Consider the following 23506-nt stretch of genomic DNA (forward strand, 5'->3'; position numbering starts at 1 on the left):
GGGACCCCCGTCTGGGGAGCAGGCCCAGGGTTTTCTGGTTGGGGCCTTCTGTCAAGCTTGCTACAGGATGCTGCAGGCTCCCTCGAATTAAACCCGAGCCTGTGTCACAGTTAAGTCTTCCCCGTGCCTCTGGAGTACTGATCTGGCTGAAATAACAGCTCCTCACTCTAGGGGTCATTTCAGGGGTTTCACCACAGTTCTCTTGAAGGCCTAATAACTTGTTTGCTTTTTCCTTCTCCTCCCTAACATGAGAGAACCTCAAAAAGTTTGTAGAAAAAAATGGAGTGGAAAGAGAGCTTTAGTTTGGGTGCAAAACAATTTTGACACCCACGCAGAGTTTTTGCAAAATATGCATTTTCCATGAACTTTTTGAAGACTCCCCCCCACACCATGTTATGCAAGATAAGTATTGGACCTCAATCAATTGATCAAGACTATTACAGCAAGCGACAATGTGGTGTTTTCAAACTTTCTTTCCCTGCTCCCTTTACAAGAATGACTTGATTATTATTATGTGTTGAAACTTTTCTGTAGATGAATATATGTCTAAACCCTGGCAATACAATAGTATTTACACTATACAATTATGTGCTTGCTATGCCATTTACATGTTTTCAGATATATTGAAATAAGTAAATAACTATTAAAGGACATTCTTTCGTGCACCATTTAAAATGACCTCATATTCCCCTGTTGTAACACAACTGCACTTTGAGTGACACCTTGATTGCAAAGTTTTCTAATGCAAGATAAACTTTGACTAAGGGTTGCAGATGGCTTTGCCATGAGACAAATGATGCTTGTAAGCAAAACAGCATGCAATGGATCACAACAAACCAAGATGTAGAGCCACAGCTTTTTCTTAATGAAGTTGTATATTCTCAACATGTATTGAATTTCTGAGTTGCCTCTGGGCTTTGATCATCTAATTCCTAAATCCTAGAACTACAGGGGCTGTTCTATGATTTTGCTTTAGCCTTCTGCACTTTCGGTGCTACTCAAGGCCCATATTTTAAGCCCTGTCAGGTTCGACCCTTTGGTGGCTTGGCTAAAAAGTCCTCAGTGTTCATCCAGAGAAGGGGGTGCCCAAGAGACAAGGCAACCACCTAGTTGCCACACCATGAAAAGGCAACACAAACAAGAATTATTTCAAGGGGGGTGGGTGTTTGGCTTAGTGATTAAGATCTGGTTAGGCTGTGTGCCCTATCAGAGTGCCTTGGGTTCAATTCCTGGTTCAGCTCCTGACTGCAGTTGCAACAGGTAATGGCTCAAGAGGTTGGGTCCATGCCACACACGTGGGAGACTTGGACCGAGTTCCCAGCCTGTGGCTCTGGCCTGGCCCAGCTTGGGCTGTTGTAGACACTTGGGGAGCGAACCAGTGGATGAGCACTCTGTCAGTGTCTCTCTGCCTTTCAAATAAATAATTTAAAAATAAAAACTAAAAAGTAAAATAAATAAATAGGAACTGAGAGTTGACTACTTAAAGTCTACAGTAGCAAGAGAAGAGGTCAGTGGATTCCGAATCCATAGCCAAGTACAAGCTTCAGAAATGCCATATCTTGGGGCCGGTGCTGTGGCGTAGCAGGTAAAGCCACCGCCTGCAGTGCCAGCATCCCGTATGGGTGCTGGTTCGAGACCCAGTTGCTCCACTTCTGATCCAGCTCTCTGCTGTGGCCTGGGAAAGCAGTAGAAGATGGCCCAAGTCCTTGGGTCCCTGCACACATGTGGGAGACATAGAAGAAGCTCCTGGCTTCAGAGCAGTGCAGCTCCGGCCATTGTGGCCAATTGGGGGAGTGAATCAACCGATGGAAGTTCTCACTCTCTATCTCTGTCTCTGCCTTTCCTTCTCTCTCTGTGTAACTCTGACTTTCAAATAAAAAAAATAAATATTTAAAAATATTTTTAAAAAAGAAAGAAATGCCCTATCTTCAATGACAGAAAAATGTGACTAACTCTATTCTTCTTTTCTTTCTTTAAACATTTTATTTATTTATTTGAGAACTAGAGTTACAGACAAAGAGATGGAGAGACAGAGATAGAGAGGTCTTCCATCTGCTGGTTCAAGCCTCAAATGGCTGCAACTGCCGGAGCTGGGCTGATCTGAAGCCAGGAGCCAGGAGCTTCTCCCAGGTCCCCCACGTGGACACAGGGGCCCAAGCACATGGGCAATCTCTAATACTTTCACAGGCCATAGCAGAGAGCTGGATCAGAAGAGGAGCAGCCAGGATAGGAACCGGAACCCATATGAGATGCCGGCGTTGCAGACAGAGGCTTAGCCTGCTAAACCAAAATGCCAGCCCTGATTAACTTTATTCTTGAAGAACAATAGTTTTAAGTCTTTTTGTGGTTTTGATTTGTGTCAATTATACTATATTAATTTTTAAATAGCATGACTATGGTGAAAACTTACTGGAGATTTATAACTACAACACATTAAAAAAATTCTACTTGGTTAGTTTTGGTTTTTATTTGTTTCTTTGGCCAGGAAGAGCTTAGGATACAAAGGAGATTCTTGCAGAACATAAAAGTGTAGGCATAGGGCCAGTGTTGTGGCATAGCAGGTAAAGCTGCCGCCTGCAGTGCCAGCATCCCATATGGGCACTGGTTCGAGTCCTGACTGCTCCACTTCTGTCCAGCTCTCTGTTATGGCCTGGGAAAGCAGTAGAAGATGGCCCAAGGTGTTGGGCCCTTGCACCTGTGTGGGAGACCCACGAGAAGCTCCTGGCTCCTGGCTGCGGATTGGCTCAGCTCTGGCCATTGCGGCCATTTGGGGGAGTGAACCAGTGGATGGAAGACTTCTCTCTCTCTCTCTCTCACACATACACACTTTCTCTTTCTCTCTCTGCGTCTGCCTCTTTTGTAACTCTGCCTTCCAAATAAATAAACAAATCTTAAAAAAAAAAGTGTAGGCACAATTTTTTAGTGACTTAGCCAATTTAGAATCCATCCTGAATTTTCCCATTAGTCAAATCGCTTGTTGGTTTCCTATGGGATAGAGATTAACAGAAAGGGTTCACTTCCTGAAAAGTTGGATTTAACCACATCAGATGTCGTGCAATAACAATACAAAATCAAACACACATACATGTATGTACATGTACACATATGCACATACATACACATGTCTACCAATATATACACACTCATATATGACATAAAGCAGGCTACACACATGCTTGGATAAAGCAAGAGCCCCTGATAAAAATGGCAATTACTTTCTCTACCATGGACTCTGAAAAAAATCAGGGATACTATTAGGTATTGTAATTAGCTAAAGACTTAGAAAATCTCCTCAAGGGCAAGCATACTAGCAATTCCAATGAAATATAATTGCCATACATTTGCCACCATCATTTCAGTGTTCGATATCATGACAAGTTTTTATGACAATGCAATAAAACCTTGAAATAGCTGCCACTAAAACAGTGATTTTACTTAGAGAGTTTATTGCGGGAGGCAAAGAAAGAGAATTTTTAAAAGAATTACTCTGAAACTCACGCCACGAGCCATGTAAGTGGTCAACATCACAAGGAGAGGAGATGACTGCATTACCACAGTTTGGGGAATTAGATGAGAGCCTGAGCTCATGTGGGGCACCTGCTAAGGAGCCCCGGAGTCAGCATCAGAGATGAGCTTTGTGCAACAAGGACATTGCCACAAATACAGCTCTCTCCCTGTCACACTTTTGTCAAAGCCCTTGAAGTTTATCAAGAAGTCAGTTAATTGCCAAATCCCACTGTCTCCATCTTCATGTACCATCCACTGTTTTTTGCAAATCCCCTCCTGCCTTCCTGGGACAACATCAATTCAATTTTCCCCTATCTTTTTGATGGGTCAGTTTGTAGCAATAATTTAGCACACATTCATACTACAAACTATTCTGCACAATTATGGTGCAGATAGAACTAATTTGATAGCTCGATAGATAATTTCTTATGTTATTATTTCATTCTAGCCTTTCCAACTACACTGGAACTTAGAATTAAAGGCAAGGACTATGTCTCATATTCTTGAATTATTCTCAGAAGTTAACTTGGCACACAATCACACTGATAGATAATTACACATTACTGGTTTTGATTGATTAGCTCTGCATGCAAATAACTTCTGATGAGGAAGCTGGCTATTTTGGTACAAGGATACATGTATGTAGCCAGCTGGACAAAATCAAACTTAATGAGAAATGTGTCAATTGTCTTTCAATCAGTCCAAGTCATCATCATCTTTACCACGCCATTACTGCCATTTATTGCATTCTTAGTTGATATCACATACTGGTATAGAGCACTTTATAGGAATGTATTCATTTCATCCTTATAACAACATAATGGGCTGCCACAATTCACTTTTGGAGCAGGATTTGTAGTGAATACCACATGTATCCTGTCTTGGATTTGGGAATGGAATTTCGTACCCTTATTGTGTGGCTTAAAGGAAAAAAGTCTGGACTTTCAAACTATAAAAGCCTGGATTTGAATACCAGCTTTATCACATCGCTATGCGGCCCCAGGCAAGTTAGTTATGCGGATCAGGAGAGCTGGAGATAACAGGCTCTGGAAGAATTTGGCACGTGGTAGGTACTCAACAAAGGCAGCTTTTTTTTTTTCTTTAATTATACAAACACAGCCTCTGAATTTATTGCTTGATGAACTGGATATAGTGTCAACTTGATGAGAGGTAGCCATTTTTAATGGAGATAAGTATTAGGTTGGGAACCTAAAGAATTCAATTTTAATTTTCTTTTGTGCTATCTCTATGGCCTTCAGCAATTTGCAGAATCTTTGTTCTTCAAGATTCCACATCTGGTAAAATAATACTTTCTTCTCTTGGCCTCACGCATATGTCCTGAGAATACATCATTGAGTGTGGAGTTCTGGGGGAGAAGATATACTGTATGAATCCAGAGCAGTACTATCATAATTGACCTTTCAGCATGTTTATCTAACTCTTGGGGAAGTTAATGTTTCCAGGTTGGAAATCATACATAACAGAATCATTATTATTTGGTGGGGGAGTTCGTGACTTTGAATCACACAAATCTGTTTGAACTCAGACTCGTCACTCTTCTAGCTGTGTGACTTTGGCAAAATTATTTTCCCATCTCAGCTTCAGTGTCTTCCTGTTTAAAATGGGCATGAAGGGCTGGCATTGTTTGCACAGTGGTTTAAGCCTCTGCTTGCAACAATGGCATCCCAATGTGCCTGGAAAGGCAGCAGAAGATGGCCTGAATAATTGGGCCCCTGCCACCCACACAGGAGACCTGGATGGAGTTCCTGGTTCCTGGCTTCAGCCTGGCCTAGCCACAGTTGTTGTTTGGGGAGTAAACCAGCAGATAGATTCTCTCTCTCTCTTTCACACTCACACACACTCTGCCTTTCAAATAAATAAAACAAATCTTTTTAAAAAACAAATTGGCATGATAAATATTTTATATACTAGTTTCCCATGCAAAATGCTTAGCATGGCATTAGGTGATTGTACAGCTCCACCTGAAGTAACTAGCAGATCATCATGATAATTGCACATTTTGCAATACATACATTTCTCAGATTGGTTAAGGATGCTCTATGTTCTTATGCATGCATACTCAATGTTCTTATGCATGCATACTCATGCCAATTTGCAAAAAAATTTGGATGCAACTTTTTCAAAGTTACATACCAATGAAAGCTTAATTACACACATACAAATGCACACAAACATGCTCACATTCTTCAATATTATGTGTCTTATGTGGATTTGGCCATAATGCAGGTCAAATCATGTTCTCTGAAATGTAACAAATGTACAGTAAACCTGTGATAATCTGATATCCTTAATGCCGGTACCAGTACATCATAAAAACCAGTTACCTTCATGTGGACATGTGTCTAAAATTTTATCTCAGCACTGGGGAAGAAGAGACCGCATAAACATCCCTGTTCAAATTGCTACTGAGCTCCAGCCATTGTCAAGTTTGCCTGTAACTGTGAAGAACCTGTGCCCAGGATGTTTACCTCCTTTTTCTTTTCTTTTCTTTTTTTTTTTTTTTGAGATGGAACAAGAAACTAGAAAGGAAGAAGTAGAAGGGAGAGAAATGTTTCTCCCTTTAGATTTTCAACTGGGTAATCATTTGTAAAAATCAACATTGGGATGCTGGAAGAAGAATGGTCCTTGCACTTCAGGAAAAATAAAATCGGTGCATGGACCCCAGCAATCCACAGGAGGCATTTGATGAGTTGTTGCAATGTGCCGGGCACTGTTCCTGGTGCTTGACACGCTTAGCTTAGTTTTTACAGCAATGCTCCTCAGCAGGTACTATTATTACATCCATTTTACAGGTGAAGAAACAGAGGCAGAGTTAGGTTAAGTGTGTTTGAGGGACAGGGTTAAGGGGAACCTGACCAGGCAGTTGAGAAGACACAGCCTATGTAGACATGGTGGGTTCATGTTATGTAGTTTATGAATAAACGTTTGTCCTTAGGTGTGTGCGCGTCCTTCTGTCTTGTTTGAAATACATGCACAGAAGCAATCCGTCTAAGCAGAACAGCCATTCAGACACAGCCTTCAGATTGAACTTGTAAGGAAGCAAGCCTTACAGGCTGAGTGTGCCCCACTGGGCCCGTGGACAGATGAGAATTCCATCCAAGGATGGCCCGGGGACTCAGTGCTCCTGTATGTGCCCTCTGGAATCAGGACAGCCCAGCGATGTCTGCGAGCCAGGCTGCAGTTTGTACCAGGGTTCCAGGGGTTGCTGGAAGCAGGCCATCCATTTCTGGCAAACTAACAATTCTAACCAGAGCTCACTGGTACATGTCTTTCTACTCATGCTCTGTAGCTGGCCACAAAGGGTAAAGGGAAAACTTTAGGAGGAGAACACGGTTCCTGGAACCAAATTATTTTATTCTCAACAAGTGATATTCTAATTTCCTTTATAATATTCTCAACTTGCTTGATGCTGCAGTCCTTCCAGAATTTTAAACAAATCTTTGACGCTCTACTGACACAGTAGCAGAGCCACAAACTAAGTTGCCAGAATGCTGGAATTCAACAACCCAACTAAAGGATGTGGCATTTGCTTTATTAAAACAAAACAGGCTGCTTTTTTCCTTTTCAGTGTCAGAGCATATATAAAATGTGTTTCAAAACTGGATGCCCAAGGAATTTCCCTTTGTATAGCTTGTCAAAGGAATCATAATCTATACCTAGGAGGAAAAACAAGCAACCCAATAATGCTCACTCAGCGTCTGTGGCTCTCAATCATCTGGGAGCTCGAAAAAAGCAATACCACCTGGGATCCCTCCCTAGAGATCCTGATTTAATTTGTCCTGGGTGGCACTTGAACAGCTTTTCTAAAGCTGCTCGTGAAATGCTAACGTGTAATCAAGACTGAGAACCACTGCTGTAGGTGCTGTGAATGGTGGGAGCCAGTCATTCATAGCAAACACCATTCATAATTTCAAAGGGAAAATCTACAGCCTTACACTTTTGCAGAGGTAGCACACTATAGGGAACAAAGTCCTCAATGTGAAGTGAAAAGATGCAGGTTTTGGCTTTGCTTTGTAGCTTAAGTGTTTGGGACCTAAATTTCCTTAGCAAGAAAATGGTAGATTTCTAAGACTCCTTCTAACTTTGACATTCTTTGATTCTAGACCCGTGATTCTTTTCTTTGCCTTTTAAACTTTTTCTTACTTATTTTAAAGCACAAGAGAGATCTCTTCCATTTACTATTCACTCCCCAAATGCCTTGAACAATGTGACTGGGCAAAACCAAGGCCAGGACCTGGGACTCCCACAGGGGTAGCAGGGACTCAGCTCTTTGAGCCATCATCTATCTGCAGCCTCCCATGATGCACATTAGTGGGGAGCTGCAATAGGGCATGGAGCTGAGACTCAAACCTAGGCACTCCAGTATGGGACGCTGGAATCACAAGTGGCAATCTTAACTGCTGCACCAAATACCTGCCCCATGTGTTTCTTAACCCTGTTAAATAAATACAGATGCCTCCCTTCACCTTTTGACTTCTTAATCTGACTGGTCTGGGGTGAGGTGATGCATGAGTATTTTTCAAAAGCTTCTCCAGGTGATTTCAATGTGCAGCCAGAGTTGAGCATCACCGATCTGTGCTTTCTGCTCAACAAAAGCCTTTGAAGACGAAAGTTGAGATCCGCACATGAGTGTGCACACCTGCATGTGTGCACAGGGAGAGGTATGTCTGCACATAAATGTACTTGGGAGTGTAACACCGAGCAGAGAGAGTGGTGGGACTTCATATTAATTCAGGAACAGGGAAATAATGCAAACGCATATGTCCAGGTTGTCTTAATTAGTCCCTGCTGGTTGTTCTATGCACAGTCAAGAAGCAATGCCAAGTATCTGGGATTGCAGCCCATTTTAATTCCCCTTTGGTTCCAAGGAACGAATAAGACAGGTAGAATGGCCTGGAACAGTAACAACACCCAATGTTTGCACACTGGAGAAAATTAATCTCAGTCTCACCTAGCACTTGACATATATGATATCACTTAATCTTCACAAGAGTGAGATTCATTTTCTCTGTTTCGAGATGGAAAACCTGAAACTCAGCAAGACACGATGAGAAAGTGGTAGCTGCCAATATTCTAAGCCAAACCTTTTGACCTCAAATTCCATTTTCCTTTTCTTACTCTGTTTCTTGCATTCATGCTGATTCTACCAAACCATGCTTAGGTGGCCAGGCACAGAGTGTGGCAGAAGAGGGCATATATGCTCTTTGTTGATTGGGAAGGAGAAAAACAGGGCAATATTGCTGATTTTTTCCCCTTCATATCCTGTGGAAAGCCAAACTTAAGACTGTGTCACCTTACAATGGAAACAGTTAGCTTGAGTCAGACAAGGTGCAGGCCAGGTGCGAAGCCAGTGACAGGGGAGCAGATTCCAAGTAAGTTCATTCTAGGCTTAGCTGTCACCTTGAACCTGAACAAAGCAATCTTATTTTTCTGGGCTTTCTTCCCCCCTTTTTAAAGTCAGCAATGCTGCCACTGGAGAGATGATCTTCAAAAGAGCCAGCTAGGAAGAGTAAAAGGCTAAGACACAGAGATTCTATAGAACACGAGAGAGCTATCAGGGTTCACCCAGTTTCCATATGTGCCTTCAAGAGGCTCAACATTTTCCTGAAGTTCTCAGAATTTTATGCCATGGCTTGAGCTCCACCAGTAGGCTGGGTAGGGGGTGAGAACAGCACTTCTCACGCTTTCAAGGAGCATCAGGGTCACCTGGAAAATATAATAAGCACAGCCTGCCCTGCCTCACCCCGAGGGCTTCTGCTTCAGTAAGTCTGGGGTAGCCAGAGAATTTGCATTTCTAACTAGCTCCCAGGTGATGCTGATCTGGTTTGGGGACCACACAGCACCTACCATGAGCTTAGATGAATAATTCACTAGGGCCATGGATACACTGAGGCTTGAGCAGTCTGAAACGCGCTCTGTGTCTCACCCATTCTGGAGCCCACAATAGCCCATTTAAAGACAGTCTACAAAAATACATCCCTGCCAGGGGCATAGCCTGATTCTTTGTTCCCCTAATTCAGGCACTTCTCAAAGTGATCATTGCTGACATTCTCATATATCCATGCAATGGAATCTTAGTTCATTCCGATCCACATAGGAATGCAGCAGCACAGAATTCCAGGGAACCACACAGGAAAGCAAGGATTCTATGGGCACAAAACGAGTTTATAAAAATAGGAAAAAGCAAAATTAAGTTTTTAACATAGCATTCAACATATAAGTGAAAAGCTTGTGCCAAAGTACCATAACCTAGTTTATGCAACATTTACCCTTCAGGGCAGAGAGTAAAACTTCAGGGCAAGCCAGATAGGAGGGATTTGCAGAATTGTATCCTGAAAGGTAGGCAGTGTACCTTATTCCCACATGGTTATAATGTTCACCACTGAGAGGGCTAAAACAGCAGCAAATGCACCAATTTGTATAATTTACATTTAATACTGAACATTTACAACTCCTGAGTAAAAGTAACTAGTCTATTGCAGCTGGCTCATAAAAATCATCTTAGAGTTACAAAACAATTCTGAGGTTTTATTCGTAACGATACATACAGCTTCCAGAAGAAAGGTTTGAAGACTTCAAATTAAAATATAATGAGTAGGTCTATGCTTCTCTTCTAAACACTTGAAAATTAAGACTTACTAGAATGCCATGAAGGCCGGGGTTTATCCCTTCCTTTGGCAGCTTTTCCTCCCCACCCTCTTCTATTTCAAAGGGATGCTGTGTACGAAAAAAGCCTGAGGAACTAAGGAGGAGAGGGATCAAGCTGTTTATAATAATTGTCTCTATTCAAGAAACTAGATACCATATCATAAAAGTATAATGAATGAGTCCATTTTAATAACCCGGCTACTCCTTTCATGCATGCTATCTTGAACTGGTACTGACTACATCGTGTGGATATTGAGAGGTCAGATAACTTACAAAGATGCACAAAATATCTGGAGTCTCCTTTACCTCATTAAGGCAATCTACCTTGGAGGGCAGCAAGCGGCTTAGGTTTTTGAATTAAACTCCTTTTTGGACCTAGTTTTGCCAACCTGCCAGTCACCCTTTGTAAACAAATAGTGGATGACAATGCCTAATTTGAATAAGCACATATAGAAACCCATGTACCGTGACTTAAAACAAGTGCTCAGCACATGTTAGCTCTTACCACTTTCCTGATTTTTTCCTAAGTTATGGTGATTTAGGTAAAGATTCAACTTCTCTCTCATCATGACATAGCATTTTTCTTTTAGCTAGTATAGATTCCAGTGAAAAATATTTCAAATGATAGGTGTCCATATGTTCTCACTTTCCATAAAAGCAATGTGAATTTGGTATGTTATTTCTTTAGCTCTCATTGGTAATGGTAGGTGTTCTGGGTAGCCTTGGATTCCATAGTAATATTTCCATTCACAAAAAGGATTCATTCTAATGAAATAGTTGAGTCAAGAGACTGTGAGTAGGGGAAGAAACAATACACATATAGACAGTGTTTCCTTTCCCATTACCCCATCTTGCTCACAGATTCTGTCTTCCACTCTGGGCTAGATGACCTCAGATGTTAGCCGTGTGGAAGAACCCAGCACATTTCTAGGGGTGGCTCACTGTCCAGAGACCCAGCCTCTAGCCATGTCTTGACTAAGTAGCCTTTTCACCACACCTTGATGACCGGTTAACAGGCACATTCTCCTTGGTCCCAGGAACCTTTTCAGTTGAAACCACTGTCTTTCAGTATAGAGCTCTCTCTCTGAGAGCACCATCTTTTTTTTTTTTTTTTTAATTAATCCGGAGGGAGCCCAAGTAGTAATGAGGCAGCCCAGGCTGGACCGCTAAATGATTCTGTCAGTGGAGAGGTGTCACAGTGAGTTTGCCCTCATGCCCAGGATGGAAAGCTGACATCCACACAAATCTACATTAATCAAATCTTTGAAATCAGAAATGAATGAATGCACGAGGGAGGGTAAAGCAAAGGGTGTCACTCACCTGCCCAGGTTGTTCACAGGCTGTCTGGTACCTGGCCTGCTGGCACAGCTCTTTGACCCTCTCATATTTGGGCAAGTGATTGGACTGTTGGATATTCTTGCTGGATTCTTCCTTCTTACGTAGAAATTTGCTTTGACAAAAAGAGAAAAGCTTCTTATGTGAGAAATGATCTGAATGACATTCCCTGAGTCCTGCCTGTTCTCTCTGCCTTCCCTGTCCAATGATTCCATGTTCTCCAAACAGCAAGAAACAGATGTTAACCGTCTGTCTACAGAACTTCATTTGAAAAGCCCTTGGTGAAGATTACAAACTGGGGTGTTGTGAGGATGAGAGGTCAGGATATGGAAGAATCATGCCTCTCAAAAGCATTGATTTCAAAACTTGGGAAAGGTATTTGGTGTTATGTGTCCTTTTTTTAGCTCTTCTCTTAAAATAACCCAATTATATACCTGCTTTTCTGTCTCCCAATTTATATTTGGAGAAAAACAAGGCAATGAGCCTTATGAATGGAAATGGGAGACCCAGACATGACTATGAAAATCATTACAGTGGAACAAATGTATATACTTAATGACATTAAAAAGGTTAACATGAAGAAAGCAGTAGAAAGTAGGGTGCCAGGCCAACCTTGGAATCTACAGAGAGAAGGACTTGGGAAAGACGACTGGGGAAGTGAACCAGCTGGTCCAATTAGCAATGACTGAGAAATGCAACAGTAATTCAAGACTTTGGTCCTATCTCACGAGAATTTATTCTTTACAATCCTCTGCAGCAGTAATGACTCAGCTGGCTGGTAGATAATAGGCAGCAAACTATTCAATCTTGCAACCAGGCTTATGAAATCTGCATGCTTTGTAAACCAAAATAAGGAGGAGAAAAAAAATTCCCAGCAGGGAGAGCTGCCCACTAGGATGGGTTCCCAGAAGTACCCCAGGAACCAATAATTACCCTCTTTCCACTAGGAATGTATCACGCCAAATTTTGGCCTTCTTGTTTGTTCGAAACCTGAAAGCAAAATAATAATATTTACTGTTGGCATCTGGACATCTTTCCGAATGGATCTGTGCTAACAGTTTATTTAAAGAAACACCTCTCACTTCCCACAGACCATGACTGCATCTTTATCAATGTGTTATTCACCAACAGCAGAGAAAGGCTCAGCGTGGGGTGAGCCTCACGGGAAAAACTTATTTTGCCTCCTCTTTTTTTGCAGCTGCAGGCTTGCTCTGGATGCCAGCCAGAGCTCAGTGTGCTTAGGGATGGCTGAGAGACGAGACAGTGACGCACCTGTTACCTGGCTTTTCCAGGTCCAGAAGTTTGAGGACAGACTTGCCGTCCACATCAGCAGGTGTGTCGAGGCCAGCGATATCCAGGATGGTGGGGGCCAGGTCGATGTTGAGAACTATCTGAGGGACTCTGCAAGGGCCAGGTGGTTACAGTCAGACTGGAGTCAGCAGAGGGTGGCATTCAGAGCTGCAGAGACTCTCTGGTCTTCAACTCTTCTCACCCTCCCATCTGGTCTCCTAGGAATGGGCAGTGGCATTTGGCCAGGGTGAGGGAGTGGTCAGCAGCAATGGCACTGAGCAAGATTAATGGAGTCTCACAGTGCTCAGGTTGGAGAGATGCCCTCAACCTTGTGCCCCGGCCACACTGCCAGGCAACATGTGGCGTGATAAATGGTTTTCGTAGGATGTATACTTTCTTCAAAACTCAACCCCTATATTGAACAAAAGCTTAAAAGTCAGTATTCTAAAAGAGGACACCTAGGTTTTATTGTTCAATTCAATCCAATCCATGCTGCCTAGTCCTTCAAGCATAAAACCTTCTAACGAGGTCTGCCAGTGTTTAGGATATTTCTAATGCTCCTGAGTGACATATCGATCTTCTAAGACACCCTTCTTCCTCCCATCATCGTCTCCCCAGCATTTAGTGTGGGGTGGCAGTAGATGAAGTATAGACTGGGGGTCTGGGGCCCCATCACTGTCACTTCTACTGTCAGGGACTCTGAGTCAGGCCCCTCAGCTTCTCCATTGTTATATCAGCAGCAGGTGCTTTTAAAGGGCCATTGCAGCTATTTCTATTCTACCTTTTTCTCCATAATTCTTTCATGTACATAATCCTATATTTTTAAAACAGTTATTTACTATATTTTTAAAACAACTATTTATTTATTCTAGAGGTATAGAGCGATAAACGAGAGCTCCCGTCTTTTGTTTCACTCCCCAAATGCCTGCCATAGTCAGGGCTGGGCATGTTGAAGCAGGGAGCTGAGAATTCAACCCAGGTCTCCCATGTGGGTGGCAGGAACACATAACTTGAGCCATCACTGATGCTTTCCAAGATCTGCATTAGCAGGAAGCTGGAATCAGGAGCCAGAGCGGGGGACCAAACCCAGGTACTCTGGGGTGGAATGCAGGCTTCCTTACCAGCACGTTAACCACTAGCCAGATGCCCAGCCTCATGACTCAAATTACACAAATGACTCTGCCATGACTGGCGAGGCTTTACGAGACACAGTATGATGGAGAAACAGAGATGGAAAGGGAGGTGCAGCCACTGGCCTAGGACAATAGTTCAGACTCTGTCTTTTAGGTCTCTTTTCCTTTGAAAGAAAATAGTGCTTTTCAGATTTTAGTTTTCTTTTAAGTTTCTTTAGCAACAATTTTTAAAATTAGGAACAAGCAGAATGGCAGTGATGGTCTTTAAAAATGACAGTGGATCACTGATTCAAAGAAGGCAACAATGATATTCCCAAAGATCACATTCTGTCTGTGTACATGGGCTGAAATGACACAGATTCTGGTCAATTTGGGAGAATTAGTCATTGATACACTTATTTTCCCTTTCCCTTTAAATAGTGTACTTCAGTTAATTTAACATGTGGCGGTGAGGGAAAAGGTTTTCATCTTCTAAATTACCAACCTATATACATCCTTTTTTGTTTTGGATGAAAGGAAACCAGACACTGAGATTGGTAATCGAATTATCTTAGACACACATGAGCTATGACAGCTGAAAGTTGCAAGCCACAATACGTACATTGATCCTGGTTCTACACTTGGACCACGAATAAAGAAAGGCACACGAATATCAAAGTCATATGGCATGGATTTCCCCTTGACCAGTCCAAACTGCCCAATATGGTAACCGTGGTCAGCAGTATAGATGATGTAAGTGTTCTCCAGCTCCCCCGTCTCCACAAGCATATTATACAGCTGAAACAAGAGCACAGGGACAAGTCAGAGCCCATCGCGGCAGCGGGAGATGACACTTCATAGTACTGCCTGATTTCCCCCAAGTCTTTCCCCATGGCTTTCATGGGGCAAGAGTTACTGTGATAAGGCTCACACACACATGAACATCATCCACATTTTCTATTTGCTTACTTACTGCTGAGAAGTAACTTTTTAAAAAATTTTTAAAAATTTTTTTTTATTTTTTGACAGGCAGAGTGGACAGTGAGAGAGAGAGACAGAGAGAAAGCTCTTCCTTTGCCGTTGGTTCACCCCCAAATGGCCACTGCAGCCAGCGCGCTGAGGCCAGTGCACTGCGCTGACCCGAAGCCAGGAGCCAGGTGCTTATCCTGGTCTCCCATGGGGTGCAGGGCCCAAGCACTTGGGCCATCCTCCACTGCCTTCCCGGGCCACAGCAGAGAGCTGGCCTGGAAGAGGGGCAACCGGGACAGGATCGGTGCCCCGACCAGGACTAGAACCTGGGGGTGCCCGAGGTGGAGGATTAGCCTATTGTGCCATGGTGCCGGCCAGTAACTTTTTTGAATCTGGAACATTCTACTTACAGACTTTGCTCTCCTGTTTGATGAAACAAAGTAAACAAACAAGCCAATGCCCTCCTCCCACCCGCCAAAAACCTCTATCACCAAAGTTTAGAGGTTTTGTTTTGCAAATTCATTGTTAAAGCAAATTTTCATATTATCATTCAGATATCTAATTATCTAGGTTAAAAACAGGCTGCTTCCGGCCGGCCGGCACCACTGCTCACTTGGCTAATCCTCTGCCTGCGGTACCAGCACCCCAGGTTCTAGTCCTGGTTGGGAGACCGAATTCTATCCCGGTTGCCCCTCTTCCAGTCCAGCTCTCTGCTGTGGCCCGGAAGGCAGTGGAGGATGCCCCAAGTGCTTGGGTCTCGCACCCGAGACCAGGAGGAAGCACCTGGCTCCTGGCTTCGGATCGGCGCAGCACGCCGGCCATAGCAGCCATTTGGGGAGTGAACCAATGGAAAGGAAGACCTTTCTCTCTGTCTCTCTCTCTCACTGTCTAACTCTGCCTGTCCAAAGGAAAAAAAAAAAAAAAAGAGGCTGCTTCCAAGATGGATGCAGCGAGCTCCAGCCTCAGGCATGTCTAGTTTGACTTACACTATGTTTGAATGTTATGAAATTTGAAATAAAATTTTTTTATTTCTATCTTCTTTTAAAATGCTAAGAAACCTATAGATAGATGCTTTGTTTATGTTTCCTCATGGCGAAAATTTGCTGAAGTTGAGCAGCTGCTGCTTGCTTTAGATGGGGTTCTTAATTTCAAGTTTTCCTGCAATCCCCACCCACCATTCTCCATTGTTGTATAAGGACCTGCTTTAGTCATTTACATAGTTAGATTAACTGCCAATTTCTAAAGGAATTTGAGGGTGTGGCCCCTAATTTATGATGATTTCATTTTTTTCCCCTCCTCTTTGTCACTGGCTCCATAAGTGCCACACATGAAGAGGGGAACAGAAAGGGGCAAAAGAAGGGAGGATGAGAAAGTCACTGAACTTTCTCTCTCTCTCTCTCTGTCTCTTTCGCTCTCTCTTGTCAATGCTGGAAAATGAAAAGGGGAAACAGAATTAGCAAGAATGGGTCTCCACAAAAGAAGCTGGACCAAAACCTCTCCCTGAGGCAGGTTCATGGGCTTACCCGTTCGACAGAATCATCCACTGACATCAAAGTCTGAAGCCTTTTGCGCTGTAGGACATTGGTGAATTCCATGTGGATGGGCAGCATGGGTCCTGTGTACTGCATAATCCAGTGTTTATCCATATTTGGTGCATAATTATAACTGGGAGTTCTGCAAACATCCAGAAAGGAATCTTACTGATATATCTTCGTCATTTAAGGAAACATCTCAAGTCATAGGCGGTGAAACAATCATTTAAGGAAGATAATGTAGGCACTGCTAAGATATTTTTCTCTCCCAAGTACCTTCTCTTCGTGCTTATAGTAAGATCTGAAGCATTCACCATACTACATAGCATATATTCTCTGCAGATACACAACTTCAAACTTAAAAAAGCCAAGACTGGCAGCTGAACATGTAACTGATGCAAGTTCTTTTGGGTTCATTGACTAAAACATGTAGGAAGCACATCCAGACAATATGGTTCTGTTACAAATCTGCAGGTAAAACTCAGTCATGTAGAAGGAAATGTTCTCATGGTGATGTTAACTCATAAAAATTTTACTGCTAATTACACTATTAAATACAGTCACACATATGCTTATGTGTGATTCATCATCATTTCAACACATTTTTCCTCCTGAATTTATTAGTTATTTTGCTGATTATTTATATATCTAATCTGCATGAGTTTTTTCCACTCTTGATCTTGTATGTAAATATCATTAATCTAATTACACCTTACTGGAATTACAACCAAGTCTACTTTTGCAATATAGGTATTTACTAATAAAGCTGTTCACTCAACAGACAAATCAATATGGATGCAGGACATGATTTTTATTAAACACAGGGAAGTGGGTGCTATTGTTGCAGGATAGGTTAGTCCAAGCCTAGTTTTTACCTACTTCAGAATTCCAAGTAGTGTCCTATGTACCCCACTGGGAACCCACAATTTAAGCCTTTACTGTCATCCTACCCACCTCCTTTGACATTAGATAGTTTTACCTCCTGCTCCCAAAGTGTAAACCTACACTAGAGAAATTCTCAAAGAGAACTATCTGTTTCTCCACCAGACTACAATCCACTTGAACCTTCTCCTTAAATGCTACTAAGTCCATAGAAATTATTTAATATTAAAAGCTAGGTATTCACCATGTGTCAGGTATCGTGCAAAGTATTTGGTATACATTAACTTATTTAATGACCTTAGCTGCTCTGGGAAATATGTTTATTATCCCCATTTCATAGCTGAGAAAACTAAGGCTTAGCAAAGTTAAATAACTTCTCCAGATGAACACAGTTTGTAGGTGGTAGAACAAGGACTGAGTCCCAAAACCCATTTGTTTTAATAACATGAACAAAGAGAGAAGTGAGGAGCTCTTTCAGGCCAAGAGAAAAAAAAGATGGGACCATTTGGTTCCCATTTTTCCCTCCTACGTCAGGGATTTGCTTTTAATATGAACCCAAAACTTTACTGCCGCTCTTACAGAACAAGCAATGATCTAGGTTGACTGAGACATTTGATTACCTGTCTCTGTTCTGGGGAGGATCCCATGAGTGAGAGATTGTGGACAGTGGTGATTGACGGGAACCCCATGACATCATTAATGTTATAAAACTAGAGGAGCAGTCAGTCACTGCAAGTCCAGATCTCAGGAGTCTTGATCACTCCCCTGCTTGTGGTGGGGATGTGGATTTCCCACGTGGAAAATGTTGAATGTTTGAGACGTGGATATACATCGGGAAATTTCCATGCACAATGAGCCATATAAATTTCACCTGTTACTGTACATTCTTTTATCCAATGCGTTGGCAGAGCCTCCCTTTGGATAGTAGGAAATGCTTGTACAGTACTGTGGGTCTCCTTGGTACACAGTCACCCTGCTGGTCAGTGTGGGTGCTGGTCAGCCAGTAGAGGGCGACGACATAAGTACAACATGACATTAGCTTAGCTGACACTTCACTCAAAGTGCGCGACTTCCCTACAGAAATATAAGTCAGCTCCCATTTACAGGGATACCTTTATAAAGTGGAAAAGGGGGGTGGCCCAATTTGCTCAACTGTAAATGGGGCTAATAGCACTTCTCTTAAGCAGCAGTTTTGAGGAACAACTATATTATATACTATCATTGAAAAATGCCTGGAATGGGCTAGGTGTTTGGGACAGCAGTTAAGACACTGCTTCAAACACCCACATCCTACATGGAAGTGCCTGGTCACAGTCCCGGCTCCTTTCCTTCCCATCCAACTTCCTGCAGACGCACACCCTGGAAGGCAGCAGATGACAGCAGCTCAAGTATTTGAGTTATTGCCACACACATGGGATACCTGAACGGAGTTCTAAGCTCTTGGCTTTGGCCTGGCCCAGCCCTTGCTGTTGCCAACTGAACTAGTGGACAGAAAATCTCTCTCTGCTGGGACATTGATGCTTTTTCTTTTTCTTTCCTTTTTTTTTTCTTTGCCAAGGGTCATTTGCATATTTATAACAACATCAGTGGGCCATAAGAAATTATCAACTTAAAAAATTAGCCTGCTATAGATGTATTGAATTTTGAGTCTTGCCTGCAATTGCCTTGCCAGGGCCAGGCCAAATGATATTGTGGGCTTTCCATGGCCTGTGGGTTGGACAGTCCCCACCCCTGCAACAAATACATTTTGTATAAGTACCTGGGCTGAAAAATTCCATCATATTAAAAACTCAACTCTTCACATGTCCCCTCTGGAACTTTTTAAGAAAAGCATTCAACAAAAGCTTTCTTCTATCTTTGGAGTAAAGGATCCATGATCCAAATGGTCCCATTTTTTTTTCTCTTGGCCTGAAAGAGCTCCTCGCATCTCGAAGCAAACCACAGACCGAAGGGAAGGATGGATGGCCAGAGCCTGGGTTTCACCTCGTCTTACAAACAGGATTAGAGGTTGAGGAGGAGGAGAGAGGGGGCTTCTAAATCCCCTTGCAAAGGGCTTTTCCCCCATGGGGGTAGTTTGAGGTCAAAGAAATCCAGCCAGCTGGTCGTGAAAGGTCCCCTAGCTTCTACTGATACACACCCTGCAAAAGAACACAGCTATAACAGATTACCCGGGGTTTCTTTACAACACCCAAACATCCTCCTCTCTTTGCCTTTGATGTTGGGTCAGCTTAATTTAAAAATAAATCCAGTTGGCTGTTTTTTTTTAAAGAAACCACAAAACCTCAAGACAAATAAAATTACAATAGGGAACCGAAATGCAGGCTCACAGTGGGCAAATTATGTCTTCCACCAGTTACCTTGATGTGCTTGGCATAGCTCCACCTGCCTTGGAGGACCAGGGAAGGTTGTAGCAAATTACAAGCCTCAAATTGGACCCATGGATTTCCAGAATGACACATGTAAAATCTGGCTTATATTAAAAGGGAAAACTCAGGGCTTGTCAAAGCTGTCCTCCTCTACCCCCCTTTCCTTCTCTTTATTTCTCGATATGGGAGATGACCCCCGGCTCTGGGGCTGAAATCCCAGGTGGGATCCCAGCAGGCAGCAGGGAAAGGGGGCACTCATTTGCCTTTTAAAGGAAGACAGGCTGCCACTGCTTCCCACAGAACAGCAGCTGTTCAGGGACCTGCAGGTGGAAGGTCGAGGGGTCGCTGGAATTGACAACGTTGTTGAAAAGTGATCTTTTGCCAAAGACCTGTGGTTGCTTCCTGCTGAGGTCTGCCAAATTTCTGGAAGATGCAGCCTTCTGTCCCCTCTAGTGATAATTAAGGCTTGCTGCCTTAGCTAAAGATTGACTTAAAATTATTCAAACAGGGCCTTGGAGCTGTCAGACAAAACGCAAGTCTCACTGAAGGAAGCAGGTAACTGTTCTCGAGAAAAGTAGAAAAACCACAAATTCAGTGATTACAGAATGTGTTGGGAATCAGATCCAAATTCTCATCCCAGCTCTGTTACTTATTAGTATGTGAATCTGGACAACATTTTTTTTTTGTATAAGCCTCAGTGTCCTTATCCATATAATGGGGATACCAACTTCAGAGTTCTTATTAGGATTCAGGGAGCACATCATACCCATATTTGCAGGTAGCCGAGAAAGAGCTCAATAGACTGCTGGGGCGACTCTGAGTAGGTAGGGCATCATATTCCCATTTTACAGATGAAAAAAAGTGCAAACCGCATGGAGGTGCTCAGAATGCACCTGCTGGGGCAGTGCTTGGCCAGTGCTCCTCCTGTGATGTCACATTCACCGAGCCTTGGACCACAAAAGGGCCCCCAAATCCCAGTGATTAAAAGGAAAGCATATTACATGCATTTCTTCCTAATAAAAGTCGTCAGCCCAAAAACTCCTGGTCTTCATCCTGACTTGAAATACCAGCAGCTTCTGCTTCCCATTCCAGGGCCTCCCACCAGCTCCTGAGTGTCCACTTGTGCTGCAAATACAGTCTGACTCTTCAAGGCACACCAGATGCATCAGTGACAAGCTAGATCATGCTGGCTATCGGCTTTAAAACTGAGAGGACAAACGACCAGACCACTGTTGGGAGATTTCTGCTTTCTTTATAAAAACTTAGGGTATATGTTGTAGCGCAGAGAGTCAAGGCACCACTTGGGACCCCTGCATCTCATATGAGGGTATGGGAGATCAAATCCCACCTCTGCATGCAGCTCCCTGCGAATGCATCTGGAGGGCAGTTGATGATGGTTTAAGAACTTGTATTCCTGCCACCCACATGGGAGAACCAGATGGAATTCTTGATTCCTGGTTTTGGCTTGGCCCAGCTTTGGCTGTTGAGGGCATTTGGAGTGAACAGTAGATGGAAAATCTCTCTCTCTTTTTCTCTGTTTCTCTCTCTCTCTCTGTGTGTGTCACAGGTACAGTCACAGACATCTGGCCTGGTAACGACTCTGTGTTGTCTGTTACTGAAGGGTTTGACCAGAACGGTGCACTCTAGACCTTGAACTTCGGGGCGAACACACCTGTAACCCTCCACAAGCGATTCCCATCTTTAAAGCTGTGACTTTTCCCAGTCAGGCTTCTCTGCCTGTCGCTGTTCTCCAGTTCCGGGTTGTTTGGCATGGTCACTCACACACTGCACCACAGAATCTGTAGACCAACGCATGTGTCACCGAGCCTTCACCACCACCCACTTTTCTTCAGGGTTCCATTGGCCTTCCAGTGTTGTTGACTGACATCACAGGAATAAGGATTCTGAAAATCAAGGCCGTCCCCTTCTTTTTTGGAGGGTGAATATTTTAAGAGAATAAGTCTTGGGGCCAGCACTGTGGCATAGTGGGTTAACGCCCTGTCCTGAAGCGCCAGCATCACATATGGGTGCCGGTTCTAGTCCCGGCTGCTCCTCTTCTGATCCAGCTCTCTGCTATGGCCCGGGAAAGCAGTAGAAGATGGCCCAAGTCCTTGGGCCCCTGCACCCACGTGGGAGACCTGGAAGAAGCTCCTGGCTCCTGGCTCCTGGCTCCGGATAGGTGCAGCTCCGGCTGTTGTGGCCATCTGGGGAGTGAACCATCAGATGGAAGACCTCTCTCTCTCTCTCTCTCTCTTTCTCTGCCTCTCTCTGTGTAACTCTGCCTTTCAAATAAATAAGTAAATCTTTAAAAAAAAAGAGAGAATAAATCTTCCTAGCAAAGTGTTCTCAAGAAGTGCACGTGATGTATATTAAGTCCCTGCTGGGGAGCTGGAAAGGACGTAGCGGCTCATTTTCGCTGTGGCTGGTCTCTGCCGACACTCCAGTGCGGAGAAATACTTCCAGTGTTTTCTATTTGCCCGTGTAGTCTCTACATTTGTTATTTAGTCTCATACAACAGCCAAAATCCTAATGATCTAATTCTTAAAGGGAACTGGTAGCAGGACCATCATGTGCTGCGAAATTAAATTGGTCTCAATTCCCAGAATAAGCCAGTTTTACAGATTTCAGACGCACACTGAGAACATTAAATTGGAAATTCTATACTTAAATCTCCCAAGTCACGCCATCTCGGTTTTCACTAAAATTGAAGTTACTTAATTGACTTTGTGGAGATATTCCCCACTCGAGTTCAAATGTCTTTCTATAGGTAACGTTTGAACTCGGGCAGAAAGAATCATACCAAATGACCTTGATTATAGGCACTTGATAAAAATAACTTGGTCTTTTCAGGATGCAGCAAACACCATTTAGAATTAAGCGAAAACACACGAACTGCCTGTGCCGTGCCCTGAGCTAGACCGGTGAGGTGGGAAGATTGTCTAGGCCATGAGACTTGAGGCTGGGCACCAGCTTTGCCCCTAACTCCTCCTGGGGCCTGGGCAAAGCCACTTGGGACTTTGAGGATTCACTTTTTAATCTAAAAAACAATTACAGAATTACAGTAGCTCTAGGTGTCCTTTTAGTTCATTAAACTTGCTATTTAAATGTTTTGATGTTATTATCATTTTTAAGATACATTTTAATGTCAGCTAGGTGGTGAGGTTAACAAGTGCGACTCCTGTATCAGGAGCCATGCCTATCAGACACTTGGAGGTAGAGAAGAAACTCTTCTGTCCCCGTGTTCAGGACAAAGTTACCTCGCACTACTCCAGGACACCCCTCTCACAAGGTTCTGAATGCTTCCACTAGGAGTTGTTCAATTCCACTTCACACCTCTGAGTAAATGACTAATATTCATGGGATATGTAGAAAGCAACAAAGAATCATATGGAAATAGGAAAAGGGAGCCATTGGTTCTGCCTAAATCAGTCATTTCTTTTGGAGAATCTAACATTTTCTCATCTCCAGAAGCATGTTCTTTCAGGTGTTCATGGGAGAAAAGAGGCAAGAAAGTACACAATCTTTCAAGGCAAGACATTTCTTTCCAGTCTGAGAGAGCAAAGGTGTTTCAGTAAGTGTTTTATACAAGCAAAGTTTTTGCTTTGTTGATCCACAAGCCACGTTTAGGTACAAGCTCCGCTTTCATAATGGTTCTTCCAAATTCCTGAACATGGATTATTTCACCAAAATTTTAGAGTCTCCTTGAACCTGTGTGTGTGTGTACACACACGCACAAAGTCATACATGTGTCAGGCATGGGAGAAAGAAGTGTTGCACTGCAACAAAAAATAAATTTGAAAAAGTTGATGGGGCAGAGTTGGCCAGTGGGTGACAACTGGATGAT

At 43.1% G+C, this 23506-nt stretch overlaps 1 protein-coding gene across 4 annotated transcripts in view; it reads right to left on the bottom strand.

Annotated features, from left to right (window-relative positions):
* The window catches only part of SULF1 (sulfatase 1), a 193266-nt gene that overhangs the window by 35454 nt on the left and 134306 nt on the right, over positions 1–23506 (bottom strand). For all 4 annotated transcript variants that reach the window (XM_062188383.1, XM_062188382.1, XM_062188380.1 and 1 more), the window contains exons 8-12: positions 16406–16556; positions 14536–14711; positions 12784–12912; positions 12445–12501; positions 11497–11626 (exon numbers count right to left, since the gene is read on the bottom strand). In XM_062188383.1, coding sequence (XP_062044367.1) covers positions 11497–11626; positions 12445–12501; positions 12784–12912; positions 14536–14711; positions 16406–16556 — 643 coding nt within the window. The remainder of the gene's footprint in view (positions 1–11496; positions 11627–12444; positions 12502–12783; positions 12913–14535; positions 14712–16405; positions 16557–23506) is intronic.

This window comes from Lepus europaeus, chromosome 4 (genome assembly GCF_033115175.1).
Source record: "Lepus europaeus isolate LE1 chromosome 4, mLepTim1.pri, whole genome shotgun sequence".
Lineage (NCBI taxonomy): Eukaryota > Metazoa > Chordata > Mammalia > Lagomorpha > Leporidae > Lepus > Lepus europaeus.